Below are 13,564 nucleotides of genomic sequence, written 5' to 3' on the forward strand. Positions count from 1 at the left end.
GGCGGGAGCGCGGGAGATTGGAGCGCGCCGTGACTGGAGGAGAAGTGGGCGCTTGCCCCGCCCCCGCCGCGCCCCACGGCCCCGCCCCCTCCCCCGGGACCCTCTGAAACGCACCGGCCCGGGGCGGGGGGCGGCGGGGGGGGGGGGGTCCCCGCGGGCAGAGAGCTCCCGAGGGGGCTGGGGGCGGTGCAGTGCCCCGTGCCCGGCGCCTTTCCGAGCGCTGGGCGCTGCCCCTTCCCCGCCGAGCTCAGCCCTGCGGCGGGCGGGCGGCCCCCTCGCCCTCTCCCCGTTCGAGGCGCTGGAGACCGCAGCCGTCCGGCGGGAAAGCGGACCCCCCCCCCCCCCCAGCTCAGGACCCCCGTCCCCGGGGGGAGGCAGAGCTGCGGGCGGCAGTCGGGAAGGCTTTGGCCGTCGGTACAGCCGCCAACAGAGCAGGAAACGAGCTGAGAGATCACAGAGCCTTTTACACCGGGTTATTAATTGCAAAATGACAACCCCGCTTCCCCGCGGGGAGCCCCGAGTCCCTGGGCGGGATGTCCGGAGCGCGGCCAGAGCGGCTGGGGCTCACTTGGGCTTGGCACGAGGGAATTCCTTCCTGCCTTTGTCGCGGCCCCCGAAGTAGCGGACCCTGTGGATGGCTTGCAGCTGCTGCTCGATGGTGGCCCTGATGTCCACCTCGTCGGGGATGTGGACGTAGCGGACGTTCCTGCCGGTCACAAAGAGCTCATCCAGGCGGGACACGGTGCCCTGCCTGTCCGTGAAGGTCACCTCGGCCAGCCGCACGTTCATGAAGGCGTCCACGTTGGTGACGCGCCCCGTGGCCGTGCTCTCGTCGCGCAGGTCCACGGTGGTGACGCGGCCGCGCAGCCCCTGCAGCAGGATGACCAGGCTGTTCTCGGCGATGGTGCGCTCCTTGACGGAGTGGCTGACCTCCATCGCGCGGCTGCGGCGGGGGGACAGGGAGACGCCGCGCTGCGCCCCGGCCGGGCGCCCGCTTCGCACCCCGGGGGAAGAGCCCCGCCACCCGCCGCCGCCCCGCTCCCACGTCACACACGTTGTCCCTCTGCCCCCCACCCCCCGTGCACACCGGGGTCCTCACTGCCTGGCTCCCCTTGCACGCTTGCTTGCGCACCACCCCCTCCCACCAGCCGCTCCCGTCCTTGCACGCACATACAAACCACCCCCCTCTTGCACACTCGCCCCCACACCGCCTCCCCCCACCCTCGTGAGCTCAACCCCCCTCTACTCCCCCCCCGCCCTTGCACACTCCTCACCCCCCTCCGCTGCTCCCCCCCCGCCCTTGCACACTCCTCACCCCCGCGCTGCTCCCCCCCCCCGCCTTTGCACACTCCTCACCCCCGCGCTGCTCCCCCCCCCCCGCCTTTGCACACTCCCCCCCCCCCCCCCGCTGCCTGTCCCCTCCCCGCGCTCTGCTCGCTGCCTCACACCCCCCCACCCCCCCTCCTTGCACACGCACCCGCCCCGGCGCGTGCCCGCCGCCCCCTCCCCTTGCACGCCCGTGCGCGCGGCCCGCTCCTCCCCTTGCACACTCACTGAGCCGCCCGCCCGCCCGCCCGCGCTGGCCCGGCGGCAGGAAGGGGCGGCCCCGCCTGCGCACTGCACCGGCCCCGGCCCCGGCCCCGGCCCCGGCCCCGGCCCCCCGGCCCCCGGCCCCCCGGCCCCGGCCCCGGCCGCAGCCGCTCGCAGCCGGGCTGTGCTCAGGCCTTTAATGCCGCTCAGAGCGCGTCCATCAGCGCCAGCAGGTCCTCGCCCTTCCCGGAGCTCTCCGGGCGCGGCTCCGCCACCTCCAGCTCGCCCAGGATGCGGGACAGCTCGGCCCGCCGCGCCGGCTCCTGCGGGGACAGACAGCGCGGCTCAGCCCGCCGGCCCGCCGCCGCCCCGGGCCCGGGCAGCGCCCGCCGACGGGGGTACCGGGATGTGCCCCACCGCCGGTAACGGGGGGTACTGGGATGCGCCCCACCGCTGGTAACGGGGGTACCGGGATGTGCCCCACCGCCGGTAACGGGGGTACTGGGATGTGCCCCACTGCCGGTAACAGGGGGTACCGGGATGTGCCCCACCGCCGGTAACGGGGGTACTGGGATGTGCCCCACTGCCGGTAACAGGGGGTACCGGGATGTGCCCCACCGCCGGTAACGGGGGTACTGGGATGTGCCCCACCGCCGGTAACGGGGGGTACTGGGATGTGCCCCACAGCCGCTAACGGGGGTACCGGGATGTGCCCCACCGCCGGTAACAGGGGTACCGGGATGTGCCCCACTGCCGGTAACAGGGGGTACTGGGATGTGCCCCACCGCCGCTAACGGGGGTACTGGGATGTGCCCCACTGCCGGTAACAGGGGTACTGGGATGCACCCCACAGCCGCTAACAGGGGGTACTGGGATGCGCCCCACCGCCGGTAACAGGGGGTACTGGGATGCGCCCCACCGCCGGTAACGGGGGGTACTGGGATGTGCCCCACCGCCGCTAACGGGGGTACTGGGATGCGCCCCACCGCCGGTAACGGGGGCCTTTTCTTGACGGGGACAGGGGGCACCGAGATGCGCCCCACTGCCTGCTCACGTGGGCCTTTACTGGGGAGTACTGGGCTGCACCCCACCACCTGCTAACATTGGCCTTTACTGGGCTGCACCCCGCTGCCTGCTGATGCCTGTTTGAGAAGGGTGGCAGGCGCTGGGCTGCAACCACAAGCAGGCAAGTAACATCTCTCCATCCTATTCAGCTAAAAATTTGCTCTAATGTTCGCTGGGTTTCAGGTTCTCTTATTAAATTGTCACCAGATCCACAGGCTTGGCAGAAAATCCTGCCATTACTTATTTACGATCTTAACTGAAATGGGAAAAAATGTATTTCTGAAGTTACTACTCTGGGTGAAACTCAGTTCTTAGCAAGAAAGGAGTGATATGAATCTGAAACACCACCGTACATACCTGTGTGGCTTCTATGTTGATAACCTTGTAAGATAACTCCTCTGGTCTACTCAATGCAGCGTGTCTTGGTTAAAAACATGAAAAGAGTGCTTAATCTCATGAAGACATACAAGTAAATTATAAAAATCACATTTCATGAGCCTCTTGTATACCTGAAGTTTGGCCAATGTCCCTATTTCTACTAGGTAAATGAATGTATTGACCCCAGTTTGGAGACTTTTCCCTGTCTTGGATTTTTTATGCTAAGTGTAAAACAGCGGGAGTATCTCTGTAGTTGAGATTAAAGTAGGTAAAAACATTCTGCAGAAATGACGTAACAGTCTCATCACCTTTGTGCTCCCCACCAGGAGAGGGCTACAGCGTTCAAGCCTGTCAGGCTCATCATCTCCATCAGTTATATTCTTATCTCTGAAATGTAGATGCGTTTGGGGGAGAGGAGAGCTAAAAGGGCTGTAGGGATGTCTCTGTTCCACGGGACAGAACGAAGCACAGACTGTCACCAGTGTCACTGGGAGGGAATGCAAGGCCGTGCATCCCAGGAGACACCAGTAAGGGAACTGGCTCTCCTTGCTGACAGCCATAATAAAAAGGTCCAAGCCAGGGAAACTGCTCCCTGTTTGTTCCCGTAGGGACCATCTGGACCAGAATAACAAAATGCTAAAAAACCCTGCTGTTCTGTCCCTAAAGCCATTAGGGGACAGCTTTAGTCTCCAGAGCTGTCCACGTGGCACTACATTACAAACCCCAAACCAAGAAGGACTTGAGCATACTCTTCCTCCTCGTCGGTTGTGAACAAATTCAGTCGAAATCCTGTCTCACTGCCACCAGGTTTCTTGATCTCCAGACCTCCCAGCAGCCTGGCCAAAAAGTTCAGTTCTTCTTTCGCAAGAGGGTTAGGGACTATATTCTCCTGCAGAAAACAGCAGTGGGTTCATTGGTCAGGTTACCAGGGAGATGAGGACTGTAGTAATTTTTGTGTTTTCTGATATTACATAAATGTTCTTCAGAGTGATATAAATACATTTCTGTATTGTTAATGGTACATGTTGTGCAGATAACTAGTAATTATCAGCTATATATTTAAAGCGGGTGCTTGAATTTATAGACCCAGGACAAGATAATTTTCCAGCTAAATTGAACAGCTGAGAAATCTGTAAAACCAGCTTGCTGTTTTCTGAAGAGATTAAAATAGGAATCAAGTATGCCACTGCATAAGCCTGCGTGTAAGATTCTTTAGGAAAATGTGCCCTTCCCCTATCTCAGAAGGGACTGTGGAGGATTGGATGGGGCTCTGAGAACAACAGAACAGGTTCTCCGCAAGTTATCCTGTAAGTGTAGACTAAAAAGGTGGTTATTGTTTCCCTGAGAAAGGAGATGACCAAAGGGGAAGATAGTGCAACTGTACAGTAAATCATTTGGAGATGATGGATGTAGGCGTTTCATTTAGTGACCCCATCTACTAAGAGACAAGGGAAGCAGAATGTAAAATCTAGTGGATGTGGTGAAACTGCTCAAAGGAAACGCTCCCACCACGTGTGACCGGCTGCAGGACTTACCGACAGAGACTAGTTAGGCAGTTAACCAGTGACAGGAACAGAACAACACTGACCTTTGCATGGGGTGCCAGGCTTTTGGATGATCCTGCCATGTGTGTCTCTACTGGCCGGCTAACACTGTACCTAGAGGGAAAAACACGTGAGGAAGAGCAACCCGTTACTCGTGTCAGATACAAGAGCTGGAGGAAGCAGCGCAGCAGCTATGATTTTAGGATGTTTTTCTGAAGACTGTTAATAACTGAAATGAGAAATTACAGTTTTATGGAGTATTGAGGAATTAAAATGTGTGAGCAACAAAGCTGTAAGAGAGAACACAGCTCTCTCTTTGAATGGAAAAATTAAGATAAACACGGAGAAGAGAAAGGATTTCTTGAATGCCGTGAAAATTAAATTACATTTCGCGTAATCTGCAGTATCAGATGAGAACACTCTTTACTCAGCTCTACTGTAGCCATAAATCAAACTTTTGCTCTTTTCCACAGCTCTTTATACACATCTGACCTCATGCATTCTTGGATGTTTCTTTGCTTTACAAAGAGATGTTTCAGGACATCGCTGTGTAAAAGAGTCAAGCTGATAATAGTGAAAGAGGCAAAAATACACCAGGCTGAAGATGTGCTTCTGAACAAATCCGTAACCATCAGCATTTACTTCATGTTTCTACGTAGAACAAAAGTTACTTACATATTTGTTCCAAGTTTGAGGACTCTGTCTCCATAAAGATCAAAAGATCCTTCCCTTTGTGGAGCAACATAATTTCCTTCAGTGGTGAACTCAGTTCTTTTAACTTCATCTCCATTGTGATTAAACATTCTTAAAAGCAAGTCATTATTGAAACATATTTAGTAGTTTTATTAGATTTTCAGTACTCACTTCCTCTGCTTAAGAAAAAGGGGAATAAAACCCTATCCTGTATGTTGGTAATGCCTATTTTATAGGATAAATTACTAATAGCTAGTTTACTGGAATAGAGACCGCCAGACACAGCTTAGTATTTTATTGCTGGGTGACTTGGTCCCAAATCCTGCCCTTTAAACAGTACTTACTGGAGGTTCTGCTATCCATGCAACGTGAGTGACAGTCTAAGCTCAATTCCTATTAGATCTGTGGGACTGACTCTTCCTCCGTGAGCAGCCACACATGCAAAGCACTTGCACGCAGTGTGAGCCGCGGTTCAGAATTCACCTGATGAGTCCTGGGACTTCTGTACCCCAAGGAACAGGGCCCGATATTGGCAGCACAAAGCGACCATTGGAGTTTTGCACTTTATCCTTCAGAAAGATAGAGACCTGCAAAAGAATATTCCACCTTTGAGAAAATCAATTAAATATCTTCTGATACGAATTCTGAAGTCTGACCTTGCAGCCTTCCTGCCTAGACTGGGGTAGGTTTTCTAGAGATTTTCATGGATATACAGAGACTGTGATCCAGAGGATGGGCACAGTGATCTAACATTAAAAAATATATATTAAAAAAAAGTACTGCTTATGCACTTCAGTATGATCAATATATTTAGAGAATATGAAGCCCCATGACTTCAAGCTCAGGTTCTGAGTTTCATATCAAGTTGCTACTAAAAGGAAAAAACATATTTATCAACTAGCAAATCCGTACTAGTAGACATTCCTTTTTTCGTAATGTTTTAGAATTACTGAGTGTTATTGTAGTAGCTGTGCTCAATTTGTGAAATTTTGAAGATTAAAATTACAAGCACATCAAGATGAGTGAAACACCTAAGTAACAAAACCAAAACCCCAGTGTAATTATACAAATACCTTGGTATTCTAGCCACAAACTCCATTTCATTCTTACTGACTAGTTGTATTGGGCTCTTACCCTTATGTGCATGTCCTGAAAAAAAATGAGGAGTGTTTGCCTGATGAGCTGAAATTCACCGGCAGAGAGACAGCTGTAAGTCTGGAAGAGAAAAACCAACAGGTAAGGCTCTGCGAGTGGGGCATGTCCACCCCGGGTAAGGGCTGGGAAACAAGGATATCAGAACACTGCGGGCCAAAACCAGTACGTGTGCGGCAGGGGAAACAGAAATGACACAAGGGGGCTGCTGGTCATGATCAGTAATTATTATCTGTGACTAACAGTCTCATTTAATTTCTGCTGAAGTCAGTGGAGACTTTGATCAGGCTGAATAAGCAATGTATTGATTTCAACTGGGCGAGCAGAAAAATTGCAGTTGACTCATAGACACCTCCCCCTCCAGAAGCTCTCTGGAAACATTTAATGACTTCCCAGAACTTCTAACATTTTATGAAACCAGTTCCCTTTCACTGGGACACTCATTCTTTGTCCAAAGAATTACAGCAGTTACATGAGCAAAAGTTGCTAAGTGGGTGGCCAATTTGTTTCCCTTGGGTTATAAAGAGGGGAAGGTTATTTTGATGGTTGTCTGAAGTTGAGAACATATCCACCTCCACACTTGATAAGGCACGCACTGATGTAGTATTTAGGCTCTACGATTAGCCTGAAGAAAACAACCAAAAATCTCAAACCACAGTGTGTCCCACCATTTTTCTAAGGACTCTTACTTCAATCAGCTGTCGGAAAGTTTCATCCACCTGGTTCAGAATGCCGGGGGAATCGCGTACGAAATCCTTGATCGCGTCCAGGTGGTTGAATGTGACCAGCAGAATGTCTTTGGGCCGAGGGCACAGCAGCACTTGGTATTTGAAAGCCATAGTCATCAGGTCATACAGCTGGAAAGTAACACCCAGAGATTTTGGTTCCATCACAACAGAGAGCACGACGCCGCTTAGGTAACCTCACACTGATGTAGAAAGGGGTTTAGACACTTAGGCTAGCACCTGCCTATGGTAGGAAGAACAATTTTTGCTTTGTTTCCTAAGAAAATAAGACCTCTGCAATCACATTGTCAGCCCTCCTGCTGGTCTCTCCAACTGCCTTTAAAACTACCGCCAGTTTCACCAACACTGGCACCCGGGTAGAGGTCTCTCAGGTAATCCAGATCCTACAGTTTTTTTTTTTTTTTCAAAATTGTCTGCTGGATATATTGTTCGCAGGCAAAACTTCTAACACCTACAACTGCAAAACAGTTAAGTGTCAATACAGAAATATATATATTTACACACACCCACATAGGTGTATATTTTTAATATACGCTAACAAATCTGATGGAGAATGCTGACTGAACCTCTGAAACATTTAGCTATTAAAGCAGAAATATTTAGTTCTGAAGTACCTGATACTACCATGGATTTCCCCAACGCTTCCCTTGGCTGAGAACCATTTTCACAAAGCAAGCAAAGGGAAAGAGGGCTGTTACAAAATGCTTCAAAATTATGGTGATGTAAAGCCGGGTACGAATTCCGGCAGTCGGAAGCCCGTGAGCCGCAGCACGGAAGCCAGCATGGCCAGCACGGGGCTGGTGGTCCGGTTTACCTTGTCCATGCTTGCTTGGTTCAGCCTCATGATTGAAGCATGAGCTAGCCGGTCGTACACTGTTCGCAGAGCTTTCTTGGAATAGAGTTCCTGTGGTTTAAACAGCTCCTCCATAAATTTTTTATTGAACATGGTTGTGATGATGTCATTCATAACTGCAAAGACAAAGAGTCTCTGTTTTTTGCTTCAGAAACAGCACGTTCATCTGATTCATTCTACACTGAGAACTGGGACACAGAGCTGCGAGGATTGCTATGAATGCTCACCTGTGAAAACCAGGTACCTAGCCACAGAAGAAAAAAGGAAGTGGAACGTCGCTTCGCAATGTCAACATTTTTCTCACTCCCACACTGGTCTAAGTGAGCAGCACGACTGCTGCTGACTGTCCCCGGGGGCAGAAACGCTACTTGAGCTGCAGACAACAAACCCTGTTTTCCAGTGGGAATAAGACTGGTTTTGTTGCTTTGTTTTTACAGCTACAGCTAGCACTATTCACTTTTTAAATAAGTTTGTTTCTAGGCTACCCTGACACGTATTATCTATAAAAGCTACAGTTCTGCTTCCTAAGATGACTGTTCTGCATCGCTCTAAATTTTTATAAACTATAGCTAGCTGACTCTGCCTGTTCTTTCTTCAGCCTTTGACACTATTAGCCTATTTTTCCTTCTAAACAGAAGCTTCTGAATCATCCAAGGCTCCCTGAAGTATTTGTTACAAACGGATTAACACTGACAAGTATTTAAGGAAGCATTTATAACACCGGGATCTATGTCAGGCCATCCAGGGCTCTTACACAGCAACATCTGTGGATACTAGAGCAGTTTAAAAGTGCAGAACTCTAAACTTCCTTACGTGTGCTTTGTTTTTTTTACATTTAAATTTAGACATGGAATTGTTAAGCGACTTAAGAGTATGTAGAAATTGGGAGTGCTGAGTATAGAGGCTATGCTCTGGTTATCGAGCTTTTAATGCAACGAAGATAGAAAATATTTTGCAGTGATTCAAGCGGGTGCAGCATCTTAGCTTTTGTGCTGGATCTGATGATTACTTATGGTAACTCTGTAGAACTTATCAGGTATGTAATAAAAGTATTTATTTCTCTATCAAAAAAATGTTAAATAAAAATTTAAATTCACAGACATTCCTGTGCAAGCATGAATTTTCCTAAGCAGTTGTCTATGCTGAGGATCATAATGCCAGCTGATTCTTATGGACTAGAAAAATCTCAGAAGTAATAAAAACAAGAAAGAAAGAAAAAGTGAACATATACATAGTGGTAGTGATTAGCTCTGTGAAATACTGCCATCATTATTCATTGGTGGGTTAGACACCTGGCTTTTCACAACTGTCATACTGAAGCTGCACAAGCAGCCAAAAGAAGGTGAGTGTCCCCGGCACGTCGTCCTGTGTCCGGCGGCTAGCTCCGGGGAGCACCGAGGCACGCCGGAGGCGCTGGGAACCTGCACACGGCTCGCTGGCTTCCTGAGGGCCGGTGCCTTCTGACGCTTTTCTCTCTCCCTGCTTAGACCTGATGTTTGCAGGTTTTCTCCCACTGCTGGTGACACACTCATTTCAGCATCCACTGCACTGAACCTAACGGGGCTCACTAGGCCCGCTTTCAAGTACCCAAACAACACAGACAGATCTCAGCTCAGCTTCTGAGCAGCATGGATTACAAATACACCTAACTACAAATGGGAAGAAAATCCCTCCTCTTCCTCCCTTCTTTTCAAATAAACTGCCCATACATCAAATCCCTACTTGCAGTCTGAGGCAAAAATCCTCACTTTTTTCACATCAAATCAAATATATTAGTTTCTATTTCATTTTGCAAGTAATCAGTTATGACAAAAATAAGAACTTTTGCCTTATACTGCTTTCAAAAAAAAACATTTTTAAGTTGCTTGCATATGTTGTCCGCACAAAGGCTTCTCCTCTGTCTTTGAAGAGTCACTAGGAACCAAAACTGTCAGGAGACAGACAACGTCCCAGGGCGCTGGCTGTGGCTGGTGGATATTCTCAATGGAATCGGAAGATCTGTGTTAACCACACAGCCAGCCTTACATAAATTATCTTCTGAAATTAAAACCTCTTGTATTGGCTATAAAAAGAACTGAGAAAGACATAAAAAATTACGGTAAAGGGCAAATCTCACACAGTATGTTTGATAATGACACAACAAAGAGATCTTAGAGCACAGGTAGTCCCTAGGGAGATACTTACGCCATTCTAACAATGGAAAATAACAAAGAAAGGAGTGTTAGCTCAAGGAAAATGGCACGCCAAGCAACACAGCATAAAAGCAATTTAGCAGAGAGGGGTTTCATCAACTGGGACGGGGAGAGGGAAACCAAGTATAGACAATGCGATGGACAGAAGAGAAGCTGAGGATTCACGGTGGTTTTCGCCTACCCGTGCCATGTCACTGGTAACAGACACAGTCCAGCGTCTAGTGCGCTGCCACGTAACATGGCCCGGAGGCATGACATGAGACGGGAGTCCTTACGCCTGGGTTATGCTCGTGCTTCTCAGAGGACATTCAAGGCAGCAGAGGGAATGCTCTGAGTTCAAAGCAGTCACACATTCTACCTGCGGTAGGTTTACAGTTCGTAACAAGGTCAAAGGCAGGCGAAGCCGCCTCGTCACGGCTTTATCAGCAATAGCCTCGGCTGGTTACTCTGCGTAACCCTCCAGAGACTGCCCCCAGAGCAGTGTCCACGGGCAGACGTGTTCTCCCACAAGAGAAGCTGATGGGTCAACATGGGACCTGATTCTGTGCCCCCACCATCTAAATGTGATAAAGCGGGCTTTCGTACAACTCGTCATTATTTTGGATGTGATGCACTAGGAATATGGAGTCTTTTAGACTTCTGGGATGTTAAATGCTAAAAAAGTGTTCTTGGAAACAGCACGTAATGGTAGCAAAAAAAGGCTGGGGCAAAATCCAGGATATCAGTATTTACCTTCAGTAAATATTCAACACCTACAAACGATGCTTCTTTTGCAAAAAAAGGAATCATAACCCTGATCTCTCTTAAAAAAGCGCTGCTCAAAAAGACACTGGACGTTCTACTCATGTTCACCTAGCAAAAAACCGGAGATGGTTTAAGAGATTTATTTCATCATCCAGCTCCTCACCACACGCCTTTGCTGGAGGCCACCATTTCAAGGCAGAGTCCAGAGGAAACGCACACTCACACCTCAGCCGCTCCACTGCAGAACCCGATGTCTCGGCTCAAACCCGCCTGCAGGGATAATTTCAGTCAAGACGAGCTTGGCTGAGGTGGGAGCACCTGCTCCTGTGGGATGGCTCTGCTGCAGGGGTCTGGCCACTACCAGAGACGGATAAGCAGCTAGGATGGAAATGCCTTAAACCTTTCCTGGAGTTCTCCTGTCAAAACCTTAAGCAATGAATTAGAAAAAAACCTAGAAATATGCAGTATACATACTATTCCTGCATTTAAGCAGAAAAACAACCTTCACAATGCTCACGCAACTATATGCTTGCATTAACATAATGATAGAAAAATACAAATATCATTTTGGCTAGAAAGACCGCTATGATGAAGAGTTTTGATCTCTTTATAGTCCTGGTTAAATTAGCAACTCATTTTTGAAGCCATGTGATTTTGAGATGCCTTTTTTCCTAAGATCTATAGTCAAAGTGCATTTTAATGAACAGGTGAGTATTATAATTCATCTTTGACACTAGGACCAGAAGGCTGCAGGAACAGCATACACTGCGTTCACGGACGATGAGCCTCATGTGTGCATGTAGGGGTGCTTGTCTACTGCATGCAGCTAGAAGATTACAGTACCTCGTTTCCTGTCCACATCTGTCCATTCATCTACACGAAGCATATAAAACAAAAACATCAGTTCAAGAAGTAAGAACAATAGTTTCAAGGAGAATAAAAGAAATAAACGAAAAAAAAAAGATCTAACTAATGGACTTTGCTTTTTCTCATCAGCATTCGGCGCTCAGCAAGAACAAACTCTTCTGTTGCTTGACATCTTTCACTTCCAGTGAGCGCACTAGATGAAAACCTTGCCCTCCCCTTGGAAAAAATCCTGTTGCTTCAATGGAGATAAAATTTTTACCCTTGATTGAATTTTAGCATGTTTTGCACTGAGCTTGGAAAGTTTCCAGCTGTTTTTTGCACTTACAAGTGAGCAATATTTGAGTGAGCAGTTTTAAGCATTAACAAACACATCAGTGTGGATGAAACCAAATCTTAGTAAAAGTAACGCCTGATTTTTTGGAAGGTAAAACAGACGTGTGGATGGGTTAGTACAGATCTAATTCTCCTGCTGAGACATTCCACCAAGTATGGCTAATTTAGTTTAAACTCTCAACTTAGACATATATGAACAGTAGTAGCCTTTTGCCAGCTCATTCTCTGAAGACACACATGAATAATTACAAATCACACTGCTGTAGTGAAACCTTTGGTATTGTTTAACATTTCTTCATACTGGATAGGCAGGAGAAGGAAAAAAATGTAACAACCTCTTCCAAACTGAGTTAATATTGAGTGATTTTTTTATTACAAAATACTAAAGCTTCCTGAAGTGTGTTCCCCATCCCATGACTGGAAGCTGCAAGAATTTTTAAAAGCAAAGCAGTTTTAATTTTTAAGTGTTAAACAAAGAGGTGCTCAGCTGTAAAGTGGAATTTTTGTGCACGGACGTGAACGCACAGGGCTCTACTTTTACAATAATTCTGACGAAATGCTAAACGGACAGATTTTTATAAAAGCCAGACAGGGGTTTCAGGAGCCATACTTGTGTTATTTGACATTTTTCTTAATTGCACATGCTTCTCCTGCATGGGCTTACAAAATTATTCTCAGAAACAACTTCCGATTGCAAAGCAATCCGGTCTTCCTGGAGCAGCTCAGGACCTGGACTGGGATGCCCGAATCCTGAGTTATTTTGATTCCCAAAGTGTATTTCTGAAGCTCTGGAACAAGTACAAAAACACTGAAACGCATTTACATTTCTACCTTGGCTGTATGCATGTCGCAAATTAGCTTCGCTAGTACCTTCCGGCACTTATTACCGCAGAAACGTCGTGATGAACTCCGCAGGCTGCGCCGGTTTAGGACAAGCGGCGGCGGGGAAGCTGCCCCAGGCTCCTCCCGACCACCGGCCCGCGCACCCTCCCGGCACCAGCGCCCGGAGAAATTCGGATTTCTTCCCGCCACACGCAGAGAGCCGGGCCCCCGGGGCTCGCCGCCCGGCCGGGAGGAGAGCCCAGCCCCGGGGCCTGGGCACCGGCACCGACAGCGCCCGGCCCGGAGCGGCCCCCGGGGGTTGGGGGGCCCGGCCCCCCGCCGCTCACCTTTGCGGGCCTTCTCGCCGGGGATGCTCTGGGCGCGGAGGCGCTGGTCCAGGATGTAGAGCATCTCCCCGCCCAGGTTGAGGAACAGCAGCGGCAGCGCCCGGGCCGACATGGCGACCGCCGCCCCCCCCCCCTCCGCCGCCGCCGTTGCCCGGCAGCCAATCGGGGCCAATCGGGAGGCGCCGTCTTGGCCGGTGGGGGGGGGGGGCACGGGGCGCGCGTGCAAGCCCCGCCCCTGCGCGCGTGCAAGGCGCCGTGACGTCAGCCCCGCAGCGTGAGGGGGAGGGAAGAAAAAAAA

The 13,564-nt window shown here is 49.7% G+C and overlaps 2 protein-coding genes and 1 long non-coding RNA gene across 6 annotated transcripts; 1 reads left to right on the forward strand and 2 right to left on the reverse strand.

The window, feature by feature from the left end:
- Window positions 1–458: 458 nt before the first annotated feature.
- On the reverse strand, window positions 459–1,598 carry LSM10 (LSM10, U7 small nuclear RNA associated). 2 transcript variants are annotated; one of them, XM_042793824.1, is made up of 2 exons: window positions 1,555–1,598; window positions 459–943 (listed from the first exon to the last, which is right to left on the reverse strand). In XM_042793824.1, the coding sequence occupies exon 2, from the start codon at window positions 934–936 to the stop codon at window positions 565–567; it is 372 nt and encodes a 123-aa protein (XP_042649758.1). In that variant the 5' UTR covers window positions 937–943; window positions 1,555–1,598; the 3' UTR covers window positions 459–564. The 2 variants fall into 2 exon arrangements, with proteins under 2 accessions (XP_042649758.1, XP_042649759.1); XM_042793825.1 differs by lacking the exon at window positions 1,555–1,598 and adding an exon at window positions 1,478–1,497.
- On the reverse strand, window positions 792–13,426 carry OSCP1 (organic solute carrier partner 1). Of its 3 annotated transcripts, XM_042793822.1 has the most exons (12): window positions 13,267–13,426; window positions 11,741–11,770; window positions 7,923–8,077; window positions 7,052–7,219; window positions 6,345–6,425; window positions 5,694–5,797; window positions 5,193–5,321; window positions 4,562–4,631; window positions 3,723–3,862; window positions 2,953–3,016; window positions 1,725–1,853; window positions 792–870 (listed from the first exon to the last, which is right to left on the reverse strand). In XM_042793822.1, exons 1-11 carry the CDS (start codon window positions 13,376–13,378, stop codon window positions 1,737–1,739), a joined length of 1,170 nt encoding a protein of 389 aa, XP_042649756.1. In that variant the 5' UTR covers window positions 13,379–13,426; the 3' UTR covers window positions 792–870; window positions 1,725–1,736. The 3 variants fall into 3 exon arrangements, with proteins under 3 accessions (XP_042649756.1, XP_042649755.1, XP_042649757.1); XM_042793821.1 differs by lacking the exon at window positions 792–870 and having other exon boundaries at window positions 1,714–1,853; XM_042793823.1 differs by lacking the exons at window positions 792–870; window positions 11,741–11,770 and having other exon boundaries at window positions 1,714–1,853; window positions 13,267–13,425.
- Window positions 6,333–9,063, forward strand: LOC116963137. Its single transcript, XR_004407966.2, has 2 exons — window positions 6,333–6,446; window positions 8,113–9,063. It is a non-coding gene; the product is annotated as an uncharacterized LOC116963137 (long non-coding RNA).
- Window positions 13,427–13,564: the final 138 nt, after the last annotated feature.

Source organism: Tyto alba, unplaced genomic scaffold (assembly GCF_018691265.1).
Source record: "Tyto alba isolate M040663 unplaced genomic scaffold, T.alba_DEE_v4.0 Super-Scaffold_20, whole genome shotgun sequence".
NCBI classification, from domain to species: domain Eukaryota; kingdom Metazoa; phylum Chordata; class Aves; order Strigiformes; family Tytonidae; genus Tyto; species Tyto alba.

Coding starts and splice junctions, on each gene's coding strand:
- LSM10 (XM_042793824.1), bottom strand. CDS start 936: ATGGAGGTCAGCCACTCCGTCAAGGAGCGCACCATCGCCGAGAACAGC.
- OSCP1 (XM_042793822.1), bottom strand. CDS start 13,378: ATGTCGGCCCGGGCGCTGCCGCTGCTGTTCCTCAACCTGGGCGGGGAG. Junction 7,220..7,922: donor ACCAAGCAAGCATGGACAAG/GTAAACCGGACC, acceptor GTTACTTTCCAG/CTGTATGACCTGATGACTAT. Junction 6,426..7,051: donor CTTTCCGACAGCTGATTGAA/GTAAGAGTCCTT, acceptor TTTCTCTTCCAG/ACTTACAGCTGTCTCTCTGC.